The sequence below is a fragment of the Chlorocebus sabaeus genome, chromosome 27, assembly GCF_047675955.1.
Source record: "Chlorocebus sabaeus isolate Y175 chromosome 27, mChlSab1.0.hap1, whole genome shotgun sequence".
Lineage (NCBI taxonomy): Eukaryota > Metazoa > Chordata > Mammalia > Primates > Cercopithecidae > Chlorocebus > Chlorocebus sabaeus.
In genome coordinates, this window is record NC_132930.1 from 34,314,747 (window position 1) to 34,331,648 (window position 16,902).

The 16,902-nt window shown below is 38.3% G+C and overlaps 1 protein-coding gene across 10 annotated transcripts in view; it reads left to right on the plus strand.

The window, feature by feature from the left end:
* LDB2 (LIM domain binding 2) overlaps nucleotides 1-16,902 on the plus strand; it is a 394,374-nt gene that overhangs the window by 292,708 nt on the left and 84,764 nt on the right. For all 10 annotated transcript variants that reach the window (XM_008017817.3, XM_008017815.3, XM_008017820.3 and 7 more), the window contains exon 3: nucleotides 14,795-14,967. In XM_008017817.3, the coding sequence (XP_008016008.1) occupies nucleotides 14,795-14,967 (173 nt within the window). The remainder of the gene's footprint in view (nucleotides 1-14,794; nucleotides 14,968-16,902) is intronic.

A 16,902-nucleotide genomic window follows, 5' to 3' on the forward strand; every position in this document is an offset into this window, starting at 1 on the left:
CGGTTGTTGATACTTGTGTATGCATCGCAATGTTCTCATGCTGTATTTTTCAGCTCCATCAGGTCGTTTATGTTCCTCTCTAAACTGGTTATTCTAGTTAGCAATTCCTCTAACCTTTTATCAAGGCTTTTGCTTCTTTGGGTTAGAACATGCTCCTTTAGTTCATCATAGTTTTTTATTACCCATCTTTGAAGCCTACTTCTGTCAGTTCATCCATCTGATCCTCTGCCCAGTTCTGCGCCCTTGATGGAGAGACGTTGCGATCATTTGGAGGAGAAGAGGTACTCTGGCCTTTTGGGTTTTCAGCATTTTTTCATTGATACTTTCTCGTCTTGGTGAGTTTGTCCAGTTTCGGTCTTTGAGGCTGCTGACCCTTGGATGGAGTTTCTGTGGGGATCTTTTTGTTGTTGATGCTGTTGTTGCCACTTTCTGCTTGTTTGTTTTTTCTTTCAATAGTCAACTCCCTCTTCTGTAGGGGTGCTGCAGTTTGCTGGAGGTTCACTTCAGGCCATATTCATCTGATTCGCTCCTGTATCCTGGAGACGTCACTCAAGGAGCCTGGAGGGCAGCAAAGATGGGTGTCTGCTCCTTCTTCCAGGATCTCTGACCCCAAGGGGCACCAACCTGATGCCATTAGGATGCCAGTGGGGTATCTGACAACCCCTGTTGGAGGATCTCACCCAGTTGGGTGGCACAGGTAGCAGGACCCATTTAACGAAGCACTTTGACCCTTGGTGGGGAGAGTGTGTTTCGCTGGGGGGAAACCCTCCCATCTGTGCTACCCACATTCCTCAGAACTACTAGGAGGAGAAGCTAAGTCTGGTGGTCCGCAGAGACTGCAGCTACCCCTCCCCCTCCGCCTAGGGGCTCAGGCCCAGGGAGATCTGAATTCTGTCCCTGAGCCTCTGACTGGAGTTGTTGGAGATCCTGCAGGGAAGCACTGCCCACTGAGGGAGAATGAGTCAGGGTTGGGCCTGAAGAGGCACTCTGGCCGCAGACTGCCACGGCCGATGCGTTGGGTTGTGGGGACATGGGTTGGGTTGTGGGGACATGTGTTGGGACCAAGCTGTCCAGCCTCTCTGGCTCCAGCAGGGGAAAAGCACAGCCTGGAGCTATAGAAACGGGTGCCACCTTTCCCCTACCTAGGGAGCTTAGGTTGTTAGCCAGCTGTGAGTCCCAGTGCTGGCTGCTGCCCCTCCCCCAAGGAGCTCAAATGGCTTAGGCAGCAGGCAGCGGCAGCAGGTGCTGGTTGCCCTCCCCCGGGGAGTTCAGTAGGCTTAAGCAGATTCCAGCTGAGAGGCTGTAAGAATCTGCTGGTTCTGGGGTTGGGACACTAGACACCAGTGGCGTGGGTTTGCAAGTGGGATCTTCAGATCTGTGGGTTGCACAGTTCTGTGGAAAAAGCAGTTTCCTCAGCTGGGTAACACGCTCATTTACCGTCTCCCTTGGCTGCGGGGAGGGGGTTCCCCTTCCCTGCGTGGCTTTCAGGTAGGCCACCGCCCGACACTGTTCTTCCTTCTGTCCATAGATCACACCAGCCTTCTAGTCAATTTTGATTGGAGAACATGGATACTTTGATTGCTAGTGAAGGATTCACTCGCTTATTATGGTTTTTTCTGTGGGAGCCTCCGAACGCGGCTGTTTCTAGTTGGCCATCTTGGCCCCGCTCCCCAGACCTTCTTATTAGTTTCTATTGATGACAGAAGAGAGAGAATGAAGCCAGAGAGAGAAGCCTGAGCTGTGACCTGCAATGGAGCAGCCCTGCCCCTGACTCGTGTGGTCCAGTAGATGTCCGGTGTTCCTCTCTCCCTGTCAGAAGGCCTCCTCTCCTCCTGGAGGTGATGGAGTGCAGACTGTTCAGAGATGTCATTCATCTTTAGGAATGGAGCCCCAGTCCCCCACTGAAAGGTGATGGGACAGCTTCAAGGAAGGATGATGGGATAGTGGTGGAATGTCCAGTGTGCTGGTTGTGTGTTTAACCTGTGCGAGACATTAGTGACGTGCGTAAGCACCGGCACCTGGGTCCAAGGATCAGGTTGACCAGGGCCATTTCAGAACGCATAGAATGCCCAGAGGCCGCTTTCTCTTGCCTAAGTCCTAAGGTTTTGCCGAAAACCTGCACACAGAATGTCAGACCCCATAGCTGGTGCCCAGGCAACGTTTCAGACTTGGGTGGGTATAATTGGGCTGTTCCGTCCTGCTGCCTGAGAGCCTATGCAACATTAATTCTCTGTCGGAACGGTTGTTCCTTTTCTTGTAGACAATTCAAGGGTCAGGAGCACAGCCCCCTGTGGACTCCTATGGAATGTGAATTTGACCCTTTTTTTACTGCTTCTCATTTCCAAGGACTTTCACTTCCTGTAAAATGCCCCTGCAATGCTGACCTGGCATGCAAATAGAGTCTTTTTTTTGTTGTCTTTTTTTTAAAGACGTGTGATTTTCTGTGTGGAGTTGGATGTTTGTGAATCATGCACATATAGTATGATAAAGTAGAAACCCCATCAAAACTAAGTTATCTTAGATAGGAGACTTTATTTTTTTACTTGCAGAACTCAAAATTAACTTTAAAAATGAATCTTTTAAAGTGATCACTCTAAAACCATAAACCATGTTCTGGACTAGAACACTGACATATGAAAATTCCAGATACAGGGCCCTAAAACCTTATTTCCCTGTTTTTGTGGTCTTGATTCTCTTGAACCTGAAATGAAAGTGGCCTTACCTCTGTGTTAGAAACCCGTGAGTATGCATAACAGGTTTGAGATTGGCAGACTGTCCAAATAGGTGTGCCAAGTCCACATTTATCCACTTGCCAAACATCTCATAAGTAGCTATTTACATCACAAATGTGGCATGATACTGAAATGATCAAGAAACATTCTCTGCCTTCAGGGAACTACAGTCACTGAAGGGAAGACAATAAAATTGATGATCACAATGCAGTGTGATGAGTCCCAAAGTCTGTGCATAAACAGGGTATTATGGGAGTGATAAGCAGAGCTAACATGTGTCAGGCACTGTGCTAAGCACTTTACGTGCATAGTGTCGTTAATACTTGCAGCTGCCCACTGAAGCAGTTATTGTATTGCCATTTTGTAGCTGAAGAAACTAGGGTTTAGAGAGCATAAATCATTTGTTCAAGGTCACAGTATGAGTAAGTAGCACAGCCAGTGTATGAATCAGAAACTTTCAAAGCAGTGCTCAAGTTTATGAACACTTTAAGAATACAAAGGAGAGAATGAGACTCAAAAGGGCAGTGAGGATGGTGCTGGAGCTGAGACTTGAGGATGCCTAAGAGTTTAGATAAAACAGAAAAGACCCAAGCAAGGCCCCCCTGGGTGGTGGATGCTGAGTGAGCAAAGTTTCAAAGAATGCAAGTGCATGGCACCACTAAGAAAGTAGATGAGATTGAAATGGCATTGAGAAAAGAGTGTGGGGAAGAGCCAGTTTATTATTTTAATTCTACAAACCTTTCTTTTGACCTCAAAATCCTCTCTCAAGGGTCATATTTTATTAGCTTCTATTTTAGTAACTGCTTAACACTTTAGAACGAACATCTTGTATAATATCCAACCCTGAAGAAAGGACCAGTTTTACCCATGTCGGCCTTCTCTCTACAGTAAGGAAATCACTTCTCTGACCACTCTTAGAATTGCTAATGGTTGATGATTCCTGGTTTAGATTAAACTGGAAATTACACACATATGTCTGTTTCTCTGGCAACATTTCTCTAACCCAGGTGAATCATGTTGATATTAAAACACAAAATTCAATGAATTAGGGTGTCCCGATTGGTTTGAGTTGGAGAAGTCCTGATAAAACATATTGAAATAATTTTATAAGAATTCTTAGAGTTTGGCAACTTTGAAAAATAAAGGAGTAGATTTTCTTTCCTACTTCTCTAGTTGGGAGTAATTTTTCCATGTAGCCAAGTGAATGGATTTTGAGTAGAAAACTGCAAACCATCTGAAAAGGCCAAATGTAAATTAGTCACTTGGAGCAATAACCACATGAGCTGGATGCCTGTCATTAATTATTTACCTTTATCATTTACATGCAGATAAACTTTTGAGTACTTGAGGGCTGTCACTTTGTGAGGGACTTGCTTTATGATCTAAATGGCAAAAAATTAAAAACTTGACAATATTAAGTATTGGTGAAGGTTGTGGGTGAAACAGGTATTATCAAGGCTGATAAGGAAGTAAATTGGTAACAGCATTTTGAAGGACAATTTCTGGTACCTAGTAAAATAAAATATATATTTCCCTTTCTCAAGGTCTACCCTATTGAGAAAAGAATGTAAAACAATCTCTCATGTCCCTCAACATGGGAATATGTAGGTAACTTTGATAGAGCCATACTCTAGAATACAATGCAACATTTAAAATCAACGAATGAGTCTTCTTATGTACACTAACATATTTAAAGCTGAAAACGTATTATTGACTAATAAAAGAAAAATCCTGCCATATAAATACATTTAATACAACTTTGTGTAAATAAACACAAAATAAAATGAAACAATATAATTTAAAAATCTAGAAGGCTAGGAAACATTGATAAAAAGGTGACCCAGGAAGTGGTGAAGGCACTGAGATTGGTGGGTATAGGGTGGTCAGGGAACCTACACTTACTGGTAACTGTTTTACTTAACCCTAGCTGTTTAAACAACTAAAGTTTGATATTCTAATGTCTTAACACCATAGAAAGGTATTTTTTGCTCCAAAGTCCAAATGAGTTCTCCCCAAATGTGGCAGCTCCCCATCCTGGTGGTAATTTAGGAAACCAGAGGCTCCTCCGTTTCCTGACTTCTCCATCCTTAGGGCAGTGAGTGGGGCAGGGAGGTCTCTGGAATCTGCCCACTGTGTCTTCAGTGTCTGAATGTCAGAGATAGGGAGACAGTGCACCAGTTACACACAGAATGATTTTACTGGCCTGTCTGGCAGTGGGATTTCCTTTCTTGATGCCTATTCTGTTGAACAAAATGAAAACAATGGAAGTGTCCATTAGGCACTGGCCACAACTCTGTCATAAGACAGCACTGAGCTAAAAGGGAGTTTGAGGATTCTGTAAGGTCTAGCTCAACACCTGGAGAAAAGAATCAAATATATTGTGACGAGCTAGTGAGTACCTGTGAGAGTAATATGGTTTTTTTCTTTTTGCACATGTATTACTAATGTGACTTAAGAACTAATTATAATTAAATCAAGACATAGAAATTAACCAACATTGATTGATTAAAAACAAGTGTTCCATTTTATTCCACCCTAACTCCAAGTAAGCTATGTAGTTTTATTTCTCTGATCATGGAATTTCTCTCCTATTAAAAGGAAGGTGTGGAAAATAATCATAGATAACCTAATTACTTTTATTAAATAATTGTCGGCATTTTGTATTTTATTTTTTTCCACATCTGTTAAGTGCCATTCATGATCACTAATCAAGAGCTAATCAGTATTACCATAGTTGAGATCATCCTACTCGAATCAAAGAAACATGTTAAGTATGTTCCTTTTTAATGATTTTTTAAAAAAACATGGAACTAGTTAAAGTTGCGTTTTAAGACCTTTAGGAATCCATTGGGATTAGGAAATGTTGCTGGGAATTACTGGGCTAAACCTTTTGCTGGCCCTATCTTTCTAACTTAGCATCCAGCAAGTGGCTCAAATAGGGCACTGCTTTTACTGACATTTGTGAAAGGAATGAATTAATTCATAAGTTAAATTTATCCAAAAATGTGGTATATGTGTGCATAAGAGAAAGTAAGGTTTGTGCTAAGAGTAGAAAAGGTATTCAATAATTGATAATATATTAATGAATAGTTTTCAAAAGGAAAATTACCTTATTACTGAAAAGGCAAGCAGTCAAATTAGACGTTTATCAGGATTAAAAAGAAAGAAGTCATAAAACCAAGGAATAGAATAATTGTTTGTTTTTCTTTCCATAGTAAGTAACAAGATCTCAAATCAACATTTAGTACTTCCCCTAGTCCTAGATACATTCCCTAAAACTATCAAGGGGAAAAAAGAATGCCCACTACTTCCCTCATTATTTAAATTTTTTTCTGAACATTCTGTTTTATATATATATATATACACACACACACACACTATATATATATACATATTTTCTCATCTTATTGCAATGTTATTGCAATATATATACATTCTTATATATATATTCTCATGTTATTGCAAGGGTTAGAACAGGACTATATATAGGAAAGGAGAATCTATATATAGGTAAGGAGAAAGGGAATAAAAATATCAATATTTGGGAATAATGGATTATTTGGTCCAGAAAACTTTTTAAAACCTTCCCAAAACACTATTAATATTAATGAGTATTCAGTTAAATGCCTGGGTTACAAATGGAAATACAATTTTTAAAATTCCATTAACCATTTAGCATAACTAAAATATTCAAGGATCTTAAGAAATGTTAAGTATCCAAATATAGAAAACTACAAACCTCAGAGGATGCAACATATTTTTTGTTGGCCAGGCACTATGGCTTATGCCTGTAATCCCAGCCCTTTGGGAAGCCAAGGCAGGAGGATCCACTGAGGCCAGGAGTTCAAGACCAGCTGGACCCCGTCTCTATAAAGAAGTAAAAAATTTAGCCTGTCATGGTGGCACTCGTGTTCTCAGCCTACTTGGGTGTCTGAGGCAGGAGGATTCTTTGAGCCCAGGAGTTCGAAGTTACAGTGAGCTATGATCGTACCACTGCACTCCAGCCCAGGTGGCAGAGTGAGACCCTTTCTCTAAAAGAAAGAGAAAAACTAGATAATTTTTTAAAGATAAAAATAAAGATTTAAACAACTGGACATGCATTTCATATTCCTTTATAGGAAGATTGGATATTGTAAAGATGTCAACTTTTTCTTAGTACATTTAATTTTATTTGAATCAATCTCCATGTTTCTTTTTTGAATTTAACATAATTACTTTAAGATTCATAGGAAGAATAAAAAACAGAGTACAGTTATGACAATGCTGACATAAAAGAGTAATACAGAGGGCAAAAATAAATCTACCAGATGTAAACTACATCCTAAAATTGTAATAACTAAAAGGATATTGTACCATCATAAGAAGAGAGCAAGAGCTCTGTGTAATGGAGTAGCTTATCCAGATGAGATCTTCCAAGGTATAAATATATAACATCTGACCAAGGCAGCAGCCTAGATGATGGAAATATACCACCTTCTCTAACTAATGCTGTTGCTTCTCCCGGGACCACTCTCTTCCCCCACCCTCTGTGCCTGATTAACGTCTCTGCATCCCTCAGCTTGGGTCTTTCTCTGACACCTCACTCTTTCCCCATGGACTCTGTACTATCTTTATGAGCCATTAGTAACAGAGCATGGACTTATTATGGAAGTCATTAAAGGACTTCAATTTCATACTTACAGGGTGCTTGATTCATACTAAGAAGTCCAGTTAGAAGGAGGTCTCCATTGCTGTGGACTTCTCCTGTACAATGTTATTGTCAGTACTTTGGACCAAAGTCGAAAGAGTTTTGCCACCATGAAAGACACACATCTAGAATAAATAGCCCATAGTATCACTGACAGAATTAAGACCCAAAATAATCTGAATATGTCAAAGTACTGGGTTCAATTAAATGAGATGAATTCTATCAGGTTTACATGTAAGCTCCTATGGCTTGGGACCTATAAATTCACACAGTTATTGCATTGACTCATTCATTATTGTGTGTCAGACAATGGGGAAACAGGAGAGACAAGATGGAGCCATGACACACTTTTAATTGGTGAATTAATGATGCTAAGAATTGCTTGATCAAAAGCTCTGTAGCAGCAGGAATGGGGTCTGTCTTAGTCATCTTTGTTTCTCTAGCACTTAGCACCTAGTGTGAGATAGGGTGACTGAAGTCTTGGTCAAGTTATTAAAAATTTGGTAGGTAGAAAGTGGAAGAAAAAATGCCTATTAAATTTATAAGAGGATCAAAAATTTTTATGGCGTTTTGAGACCATGTTGGCAGCTGGAAATGCATTTAGGAAAAACAGAGTAAATTATATCATTGGCTAAAATCTTTCAATGTCTTGACATTGCACTAAGGATAAAATGGAAGCCATTTGCCATGGTTTAGAAAGTCCCACATAATCTGACCCTGCCTCTTTCTGTGACCTCATCACCATCATCTTGTTCTCTTTGACCACCCTCCTGCCACAAAACCTCCTTTCTGATACCATAACACACCAAACCTGTTCAATCAAAATTCATTCCTGTCTTAGGGCTTTTGCCCCTATGGTTCCTGGGCCTGGACCTCTTTAATTCCAGATCTTCACATGGCTTTGTTCAATTAGTACTCATCTCCGTCATCACTTCTTCACGGCAGCCTTCCAGACTGGCCAATCTAAACTAGTTGGCCTTCCTGAGCCATCAGGTTTATTCTCTGTCTCCTTACTTGTCTATTTCTAGCACCTAGAACAATATCTGGCCTGTAGTAGTTGCTTAATAAGTATATATGAAATAAACAAATCTTTGAAATAGCAAGACAGATCATCAGAGAGAAAATATTCAAGTAAATTAGTTTGGTTGAGAAAATAAGGCATATTAGAATGAAAGTTATGCCAATTTATAAGTAAAATTAATTAATTAATTCAACTTGCATTCCCTTCATCAAGAACAACGAGATCTACCTTGAACTAGTATCACCCCCATCACAGGTCAAGCATATTTTACTTCTATTGTTTTGGCTATATATAATGGTTATTTACCATAAATAAAATCATCAGTCTTGTTTATCTCACTCCTAGGAGCATATTCATTTGCAGGTCAGCATAATGCATTTACTGATTTCTGAATACAGATAAGTTTAAAGTTTAATGACTCTTGGTGTTTATTATGTATCTGAATAATAGAATTTCCATTTGGATTTTTGACATATAGCAGAACTGCAGTAGCTTTAGCAGAACCACATAAAACTACCCAGATTTAGCCAACGAATTTATCTATTTTCATGTTTAGATACAAATTTTTTAAATCCTAGTATAGTAAATAATTTTAATATAATTAAAACATTTGCCTAATTAAAAACATATGCTTGGTTATATGGTTCTCTCTTTTCAGAGTTGCAAAATCATCAGCTAAATGATGATCATATGTCAAATGGCATTAATATATTGTTAGTAACAAATTTTCCTCTTGCTTCACATTTTATTAAAATCAGACTCTCAACCCCTTTTATTTCTTGGAAGCGAATTATCTTTGAAACACAGAAATTACAGGCATTTAAAATTTTAATTTATGCCCCCAAATTAAAAAGTCTCACATTAGATGATGGTTTCTCAAAAGACTTGTAGAACTTCAGAGCACTTAAACATAAACTTGAGAGTTGCAGTTTGGTAAGGGTATTTACCAAGAGCTTAGAGTCCCAGCTAACAGACTTCCAGAGAGTTAGAAACTCTCAAAATAAGAAGCAATCACTATGTTGATTTCCCTAAAAGTATTTGTGTATGTCTGTTTTACCACAACCTCACCAGGTTTATGTTTTAATCTTTTTTTAATTATTTTAACTTTGTATTTCAATAACTAGTTTGAATATTTTCCTATGTGGTTATTTTCTACATGCAGTTTCTTTCACGTGAATTACTTATAAACATCCTTAAGAGTTTTTTTAAATGCATTTCATAATTACTAAAAGAGATAAAATGCTCTAAAAGGCAGACCTTCTGCTTTGGGGAGGATGCACAGTAGTTTATGTCTTCTTTATGATCTCCCAGCTTGTATTATACCATTTTGTTTCTAAACAAGGAAAAAAGTTAGTTAACATCAATGAATATCTGGTAGATATCCTAATATCTACAAGTAATACCTACAAGAAAAGATAGAAGCTAGATCCTGCCTCCACCACACCATCACCCTATCAACTTCCATAGCAAGAATTTCTGGGGAGTAGGGATGGATGTAAACAAAACAGAACAACAGTGAAAATCTCCCTGAGGAGCTTGAAGGCAGGGATCTACAGCACAATTAGCTATGAATAAAATCTTAGCTATTTCTGGACTAATCATATTTACCTATAAAGTGTAGGGTATAATTTAAACATTGTTTATACACATTTCAGCACCTGAATAATTTAATGTATGATTTTCTTTTATCTTTCATGAATACATAGATAAATAATGTATGGTATATTTTACTCACCTAACATCACAGAAAATCTTCCTGTTATCTGGCTCTCCACACTTCCCAACTTTTGGAGCTTTGATCTAAATGTGTTAGAAAAATACCATCACCATTATAATCTACTATAATCTTAATCTCACTCCAACAATATTAAAAATATAAAAAAATAAAATTTAAAAAAATTTAAAAAAACAAAAGAAGACAATCCTTTTCATAGGAGCACAATGTAGATTTATGTATATCAATATTTAAATTATTTTAATTCCAGGGATAAAAGTATAAATGTAAAGTGTAACTTTGACATGTGAGTGTAACAGTATAAAATCTAAATAGATTTGGAACTGGTGTGGCTGTCGAGTTAGGTGACTGCTGAACCTACATCTGAAATGTTCACTGATTTAGTCATTTTTATCTGACTGTGCAATGCAGTGGCATGGTTGACTGCATTAAAAGAACTTGCTAATCTCAGAGCTTCAGAAATGATAAAATTGTACATCAAATTCAGGATACAGGAGATACTGATAAAGAGTTCAAAATCATAAATCCAGTTTTAAGCTTTATCAGCGATCACATCATGTTATAGATACTTAGATACTTGCTACCTCTCCTGATAGAAATGAATTTGAAAGGCAGGGACAAAAATCTCATTCAAATTCAAAAATGAATCTGAAAGAGAGGGACAAAAATTTGTGTTTGCAGCATCGACCATCGACCGTGGAGCTTTATACCTACTCCAGGTTCAGTGAATGTTTACAGAAGAAATTGATGAATGATCAATAGAATGATTTCTTCAGGCGCGTGGGATTTTGTTCTGGCTCTCTGTCCCATTCACTGCACATTATTTATGTATTGCACATTGCATGCGTGTGTGCACGGTGTATGCATGTGTTTCTTGTATTTTTGATTGCTCTCCTTTGTAGAACAGAAGCTGTTGGCAAGTATAGTCTCTGTGGGAAGCAGAATAGTGCCCCCTGCAAGATACCCGGGTTTGAATTCCTGGTATCTGTGAATGTGACCTTACATGGCAAAAGGGGCTTTGCAGATCTCATAAGTTAAGGATCTTGAGATGGGAGATTATCCTGAATTCTTTGGGTGGATTCAGCACAATCACAAGGATCCTGAAAGTTAAGAGGGAGGCAGAAGAGGAAGTGAGAATGATGCCTCGCCAGGCCCCAACTTCCCCCTGTGAGTTTTGAAGATGGAGGAAGGGGCCACATGAAAGGTGTGTGAACATCCTCTAGATGATGAAACAAACAAGAAAATAGATTCTCCCTGAGAACTTCCAGAAAGGAATTCAGCCCTGCTGACAACCTGACTTCAGCCCAGCAAGCCCTATGTCTGATTGTCGGGACTATGAAATAATAAGTTTGTGGTGGTGTAGGCCACTACGTTGGTGGTAATTTGTTACAGCAACAACAGGAAACTAATACAATCTCTGACACCTTTTTAATCTCCTGCAGCTTCTAACACAGTGTGTTGCATGGAGAGTCAGTTATCCCTTGTAGCTGATCACTCTCATCACTTCCTCTTTATTCTCTCAGTGTTTACTACTCTGTCCATGCCGGAAGAGGACTGCAGTGGTCAGGATTTCTCTATTTGCAAATGACAGAAATCCAACACGAACCAGCTTGAGCCAACTAAAAAAAAAGAAAGAAAAGGAGGGGCACACCTCACACAAGTGTGACCTCTGAGGGATGGCACTGGCTTTATTCCCAGCTGAGACTAGGGCCCAAATCAGCCCATGAAGCCTCTCTGTCAATTTGCTTTTCTTTTCTTTTGTATTCAGCCTCCTATATTTCCATGACTTGCAAGGTTTTCCTGGCAAAACTTCCCTCTTTCTTTCAGGGAAGAATTCTTATTTGACTACCTTTGTGGCTAGTGTGGTTGAAAATTATCTACTGACACATTAAAAAACACCCCAACACATGTTGGCTTAAAATACAAACATTTCTTTTATTTACTTATGATTCTGAAGTTTGTGTAAGGCATGTCAGGGACAGCTCGTCTTTCCTCCATGTGACACCAGCTTGAGGCAGCTCAATTGGAGCTCAAGGATTCACTTCCTGGACAGCTTCTCCCATGCAAGTTAGTGCTGTTTGTTGGCCGGAAGCTCAGTTGGGGTTGCTGGATGGAAGACTCAGTTCTCCTTCACATGACCTCTCCACATGACTCGGTTGGGCTTTTCATGGTCTGGCAGTCTTAAGAGTAGCAGGACTTTGTATGTAGCAACTGACTTCTTCCTGAGAACAAAGTGAAAGCTTCCAGTTCTTTTAAAGGTGTAGCCCAAAACTGATACAAGGATACTCATGCCACATTCAATTGATTAAAGCAGATCACAGGGCCAAGCTCAGATTTATGGAGAGGAGACTGCATACTCAAGGGCGTGAATACCATTGTCATGGTTTACTGCGGCCACCGGACTGTGGGTTTAGTCTACTACGGTGGATAATGAACCTTTGTGACTAATGGTCTAAACAGGACCATGGAAAAATGGGAGGGCAGGCGCTCAAAGGAAACAGGACTGAAAACAAACCTCCAGTATCCATGGCAACCATTTCCTAGAGTGCTAGAAATTATTCAATAAAGCAAAGCTATGTTTCTCTTTAAGTGTATTTACTATATAATTTGTACATTTTCTGGATTTGGGCAAGTAATTAAAAACTTAGGTTTAAAGTTAAAGACTCTCAAACGTTTCTCCCTTTCAACTTTTATTATACTATGAATGAAAACGATGGTGATATGTAGCAAACAGTGATCTAAAAGAATTAACTTGTGCAGGATTCATGATAAATAAAGTATAATGTTCCTAATCCAATGGTGGTTATTTGCCATAACCTTTTTAATGTGACAATTCTTTGGCCTACATCTGCATTTTTATAGTTTGCATTTATTCTCAACAGTATGAATCCCAAATTGTCAAATTACTTAGGCTGATTTATGATAATTAGCTTTAAGTTAGAATATTTGAAATGCATTCAATTAATTTTATCTGTGTAGTGAAGTACAATATGGATTTTAGCATTACAAAGTTTTCTTTATAATATTAGCTATGCATTTGTTAAAGGACATGGTGGACTCAAATTACTTTCATTTGAATTTTATATTTAGAAAATGAGCATGCAGTATTAGAGATTAGGCAGTATTTAGAAAATGCATGTAGAAGGATTATCTAGGATGGAATCACTGAAAATCCTGGAATATTTAGCACACACTTGTTGATTGATTTTACCTGCAGCAAATATGAGGCAATAACAACTGTGTAAATTATTTAGAGACTAGTCTTCCGTATGGGGATTCCTTAAAATCATTTCAGAAAACAATTTGGCAGGGTATTTCCTTTATACTTATTTTTTCCAAGTTCATGTACAAAAGAGATATAGATCCATACAAAATGGATTATCACTGATTCTTTTAAAATGAAATTAAACATTTTAAAACATTCAAGTGACGATTGGGTGATCTTTCCTAGCTAAAGCTTTCTTCAGTAGTTTATTTATCTTAAACATTATTTTTGTCTTTCAAAGGGTATTATATAGTGAATGTAAGAGATTTATTAAAAACCTTGGATTGCTTGAGAGTGCTTTAGAACTTTGCCTTAAAATCTGCACATAGGCAAAATTCCTGATATTATGAGTTGGGATTTCCAGTGTAAGAGGATTTCAAATCACTGCTGAAAAAAGGGCTTGTTAGAGATTTCTAAGCGTCCTATGTCAGAAAGGCCCAGCTACTTACACAATTGCTGAAACTAGAATGGGGCAGGACCAGACACATGGAATGAAAGAGACCAATTTAGACCAAGTGAAAGGGATCAACTTCTCTTAAAATGAGCCTTTTATTCTAGAGAGATATCTTATACAGCTCCAAAAGCAGATAGAATAATCAGCATTTACATAGTTATGGATCTCTTTGTATATGGAGATGGGAATTATTTTTTACAGATTTCCATTGTTTAAAGCAGTCAGAGACATAGTGTTGGGAAGAGCAGATATTTTAGGTGTTTATAGACATGCAGCTAGAGACCCCAAATATTTACTTACAAGTCATGTGACCTTGAAACATTCCAAATAACCTCGTCACCCCCCGCCCCACCATAATAACATTTTTGGGTATCAGTCCTGCACTTTCTTGGGGTTGTTCTGAAGATCCAATGAGAGAATACCAAAATACTTTACACACTACAAAGCATTATGTTATTAAAATTTATATTATCACTACTAATAATAACAATAAAACATGACTGGGTAACTGGCCTATACATGATGCATTTAAAAAGTCCACATAGATTGGAAGTGTCTTATTTTTACAAACATGTTCATTCCAAAAGTATACAAGGTCCAAAGTAGTTCATGCATTTCCTTCCTATTATTTTTAAAGTACTAACCCTTATTTTATTGACTTGCAGTGGACACAAAATCTGGAGAGATGACTGGACACATTTTTCCTGAATAGTTGGGGATTATATTTTATTAACTGTAACCCAGAAGGGTCACGGCTGTTTTTAAAGAGAAATTTGCCTCTTGCTATGGTTGCTTGAGATGATCAGTATCTGGTTTTAGGAGGTTTGGCAATGGTGTTGGGTGTGTGGGGCTGGTGGGATATTTTTGTTAATGGTTTGTTTCTCTGTGTTTCTCTCCCAGCTATCGGCAGGACCCTCATCCCCCGTTACTTTAGCACTGTGTTTGAAGGAGGGGTGACCGACCTGTATTACATTCTCAAACACTCGAAAGAGTCATACCACAACTCATCCATCACGGTGGACTGCGACCAGTGTACCATGGTCACCCAGCACGGGAAGCCCATGTTTACCAAGGTACAGGACAGGCTCTGTCACATGCCCGACTTTTCCTACTCTGAGTGCATTAAAGAATAATAATTATGGTTTTCCTATGGAACCTGGGGCTGATTGCTCATCTCCCAGATACTTTCAACACCATGAGAGAATCTTCCTTGTCTGTGACATGGCTTGACTCTTGGGGTGAACACTGTTCTAAGATGTGTGCACGAGATACTGAGCACATGAAAATCAAAGAGGAAGGAGCCAAAAACTAAGAGGAAGAGAGGTTCTACTGCCTTTTAAATTTTAGTTGCTAGATTAGAATTGTTGTTTTATACAAAATATCTACTATAGCTGAAGGAACATATCCTGTTTTTGCGTGGTCAGCATTGTATTTGTGCTTTGTTACTGGAATAACTTTTTGGAGCTGAATTCAAATTTGAATAAGGGAAGAATCCTCTAACCATGACCCAACTGTAATCTGTAAAGGAACATAAAAACTTTAAAATGTCAATGAAATTAGGGAATTCAATAAGCAGCTGAACACGTATACCTATAAAAGAGTGAATGAGGGGAGGTCAAGTGTCAGGATCAGATTATCACAATGTTTGAGGCTGAATTCAAAGCCCCATGGAGGCTGTGAAATGAAAAACAGAAGAGACAGATCTTTAACCTCATCTTCTATACATTTTAGATCTATGATCCTTGCCCTACATAGAAAATTGACATATGGAGTGTTCCCTCTCACCAAAGACCTTTCTGGAACACTACAGATAATCTCTTTATGTCCTTTTGCAGGTAGAAAAATTAGTAAGAACAAATATTTAATCACAGAATCTGACAAACAGAAGTTTATTTTAATGAACACTAGTTCACTGCATTTTGACTAACACTCAACATGAAACTAATTTGTGATGTTAATGATAGCAGCTATCTCTTTCAGTTCAAAACACAAATGACAACCCTCTCTTTATGCTTAAGAGAGGTTGAATCATCAGGGTTAACTGCAAAAGCCCAATGTATGAAACCGAAGATGTGTTTATTACTTATGCAATTTTGCTGCAAGAATAAAAATATATTTATTCATTGATCTTGTTGGTATAGTTTCATCTCTCCAGTGCCCATGCTGGTGTACAAAACCAAAGGCAAAGGAAATGGTTATAAAATGCAAAAACAAATCATCAAATACCATTGATTCTATGGCATCTTAATTTTGTCAGTAGACTTTTTAAAATGTAGGAAAGGGTAGGGTTTTTCTTTCTTCCTGGTCTAAACAGGCAGAGAGGAAAGTTGTCATTCAGAGACAAAGAAGCTTCACACTGGATGCAGAAGTCCTGGCTGGCAATAGACTTTTGCTACATGGAAAGTAATGATCACCTGAATGATGGTTTAATCTGTCCATGTCTCACTTCATTTTGGAGATGCAGAACATTTACATAATCTTGTAGATCAGAGGGACATGCAAGCCATTCATTTTGCGAGCCATTCATTTCTAGTGTTACAAAGTCTTAGCACTGCAGAGAAAGCCTTTCTCTGCTGCTTCCTTATTGTTTTTTTTTTTTTTTTTCTTTTTTCCTCTAGGCTTAGTGTTATTTTTAGGTAATTCAAGGGAAACATACCAACTCCTTATGCTGTAAGGGGGAAAAAAAATCCATGATAATTAAATTAAAAGCTTTGCTGTAATTAAGGAGTTGCTTCCAAAGCCAGTAGCCATTGAAAATAAAAATGCATTTTGTCATAGTCCTTTTATACATTTACTCAGTTTCTTTCTTTCTCAGGCCAAAACTGATTCATAAATGAACATAGCTTCTCTGAAAGTTTAGTGCTGAATATTTGGGACTTGTTTTAGAAAGAAAAGAATCCCATTCTTCTGACAAATCGATAAAGTGTTATTTTCATTCAAATCCAGAAACTAGGGTTTTCCTGTGTTGCATTCTTTCTTATCCTGAAATTTTCCTCTCAGATGGTTGA